This window comes from Cebus imitator, unplaced genomic scaffold, assembly GCF_001604975.1.
Source record: "Cebus imitator isolate Cc_AM_T3 unplaced genomic scaffold, Cebus_imitator-1.0 Scaffold53, whole genome shotgun sequence".
Lineage (NCBI taxonomy): Eukaryota > Metazoa > Chordata > Mammalia > Primates > Cebidae > Cebus > Cebus imitator.
This window is the reverse complement of record NW_016107368.1, coordinates 3,056,000-3,058,206: the sequence shown is the minus strand read 5'-3', so window position 1 is coordinate 3,058,206 and position 2,207 is coordinate 3,056,000. Positions and strand designations below refer to the sequence as shown.

Sequence of the window (2,207 nt, the reverse complement as noted above, 5' to 3'; positions counted from 1 at the left end):
TCTCTCCCTCTCTCCCGTTCTGTCTTCCCCACCTGTCTCCCTCCCTCCTTCTTCCCGTCTCTTTCCCATTCTCTCTTCCTAGGTCTCTGCCTGTTTGTTTCTTTCTGTCTCTTTCCCTGTCCTTGTTTCTTGCTGTCTCTCCCTCCCTCTCAGAGTCTCTCCTTCCCTCTCAGAGTCTCTCCCTCCCTTTCAGAGTCTCTCCCTCCCTCTCAGTCTCTCTCTCCCTCTCTCTCTTCTCTGTTTCTCTTCCCGCCTATCTCTCCCTCTCTCCCTCCCTCTCTCCCTCCGTCTCTCTGTGTGTCTCTTTCTGTCTCTCCTCCCTCATCTTTCTATCTCTCCATCCTTCTCTCTGTCTCTTCTTCTCCCCGTCCCTCAACGTCCCCCGCGTTACCTGTGTGATTCAGCTGCAGCTCAGCTACGTCCCACTGGAAGAAAAGACCAGAAAACAGGGCACGGACGTCAGCAGAGAGGTTCTCTGCGTCCCCTGAATCAGGGGCTCTCTTTCCTCCATCCATCCTCCTTCCCACCCCTACGTCCCACGTGCGCACAGGTGAGTTTTATTTATTTGTTTTCTCCTGAAGACTTCTTAAAGAGGAAGCAGGTCTGAACCAGCGGGGAGCGTAAAGTTCAGATCTTCAAAAGAACTTCTTATTTTCCTGAATCGTTTTCCTGGATGGCACCGGGCGCTGGAGTGCCCCCCCTCCGTCCTCCCCACCCAACCCCCCTGCCCCGCGCGCGCGCACCGGACTTTCTCAGCTGCAAAGGCGCCCGGCCCGGCGGGGCCTCCCAGGGAACCTCTTTCCCCACCCCGGGGCCAGTGGCTGGAGACCATCCCGTCGTAGGAGGCTCCAGGAAGCCCCCACACCCAGCCTGGTGAAGCCCCCAGGAGCCTCTGAGTCAGCCTGCCGGGGGAAGACCCGAGCCGAGTCATTTTCAGGCCCACGTGCACGTCCCTTTCCCATCCCGGGATCCCCCGGTGCCTCCCGGGCAGCCTGGTCCCCAACCCCCGCCTTGCCTCCCTGCTCCGGTCTCTGTCTCTGGTCTACCAGATCTTCCTCCCGGGCCTCTCTGCCCCATCTCATTCTCATTTCGTCTTCTCCACCAGGCGCCTCTCGGTCTTCACCCTGGCGCACGGTCCCCGCGCCCCTCTCCAGCTTCTCTCCCGGGTGGAGGTTTCCTTCCCAACTTCCCATCTCAACTCACCCCTGGGGACTCGGGCGGCACCTGCGCGGGGCGCCAGCTGCAGACGGCGATGCAGATCCCCACGACTGCTGCGACCAGCAGGGCCAGAGCCGCGCGCAAGACGCACGCGTGGGGCCGGCGCCGCCCCGCGCAGCCGGAACCGTCTTCGGGCATCGCGGCCACCTCCGCCGGCGCAGGCCGGGCGGGCAGGGCGCAGAGCGCGGCTGGCCGAGGAGGAGGAGGAAGGAAACGGCAGCCCCCTCCCAGGGCTCCGGAGCGTCTTCGTGCCTCAACCTGTCTGGGGACCCGCCTGCCCCTCTCTGGGGACGTCCGGCGGATCGGATCGAGGGGAGGGACTTGAGCGATTCGACCAGGGGAAATTCCCTCCAACTGCTGCCACTCTCCAACTCCTAGAGGGGTGGGGCAAGGGCCCCCGGTGAGCCTCAGAGTGGCCGGCCCGTCCTCGCCTTCAGGCAGGACACAGCCAGCCTTCCTATTTCACTCTCCACCTCATTCTTCTGGTGCCCGTTCATTCATTCGTTCGTTCAACGAACCTCCCTCCACTGCGCACTTATTACAGACTAGACGGTATGGTGTGCACTGCAGGGACAGCCGGCAACCAGGAATTGGCGGTGCGCTCCAGATATGTGTGTGGCCCTCTCCTGCGTTTTCTTTTCTTTTTCCTTCCTTCCTTCTCTCTTTCTTTCCTTCCCTTTTTCTCTCTCTCCTTTCTTATTCTTTCCTTTCTCTATCTCCTTTTTCTTTCTTTCCTTCTCTTTTCTTTCCTTCATTCTCTTTTCTCTTTCCTTCTCTTTCTTTCCTTCCTTTACTCTTTCTTTTTCTTCTTTCCTCACCTTCTCTCCTTTCTCTTTCTTTCCTTCTTTTTCCCTCCCTCCCTCCTTTCCTTCCTTCCTCTCTTTCTCTCCTTTCTTTCTTTTGAGACAGAAGGTCTCACTCTGTTGCCCAGGCTGCAGTGCAGTGGCACCATCTCGCCTCACTGCAACCTCCGACTCCCAGGTTCAAGC

At 59.1% G+C, this 2,207-nt stretch overlaps 1 protein-coding gene across 1 annotated transcript in view; it reads right to left on the bottom strand.

Moving 5' to 3' along the window:
* The window catches only part of CD70 (CD70 molecule), a 5,129-nt gene extending 3,773 nt beyond the window's left edge, over positions 1-1,356 (bottom strand). Inside the window, exons 1-2 of the mRNA XM_017528217.1 lie at positions 1,204-1,356; positions 392-425 (exon numbers count right to left, since the gene is read on the bottom strand). Of these exons, the coding sequence (XP_017383706.1) occupies positions 392-425; positions 1,204-1,356 (187 nt within the window). The remainder of the gene's footprint in view (positions 1-391; positions 426-1,203) is intronic.
* Between the last annotated feature and the right edge of the window lie 851 nt (positions 1,357-2,207).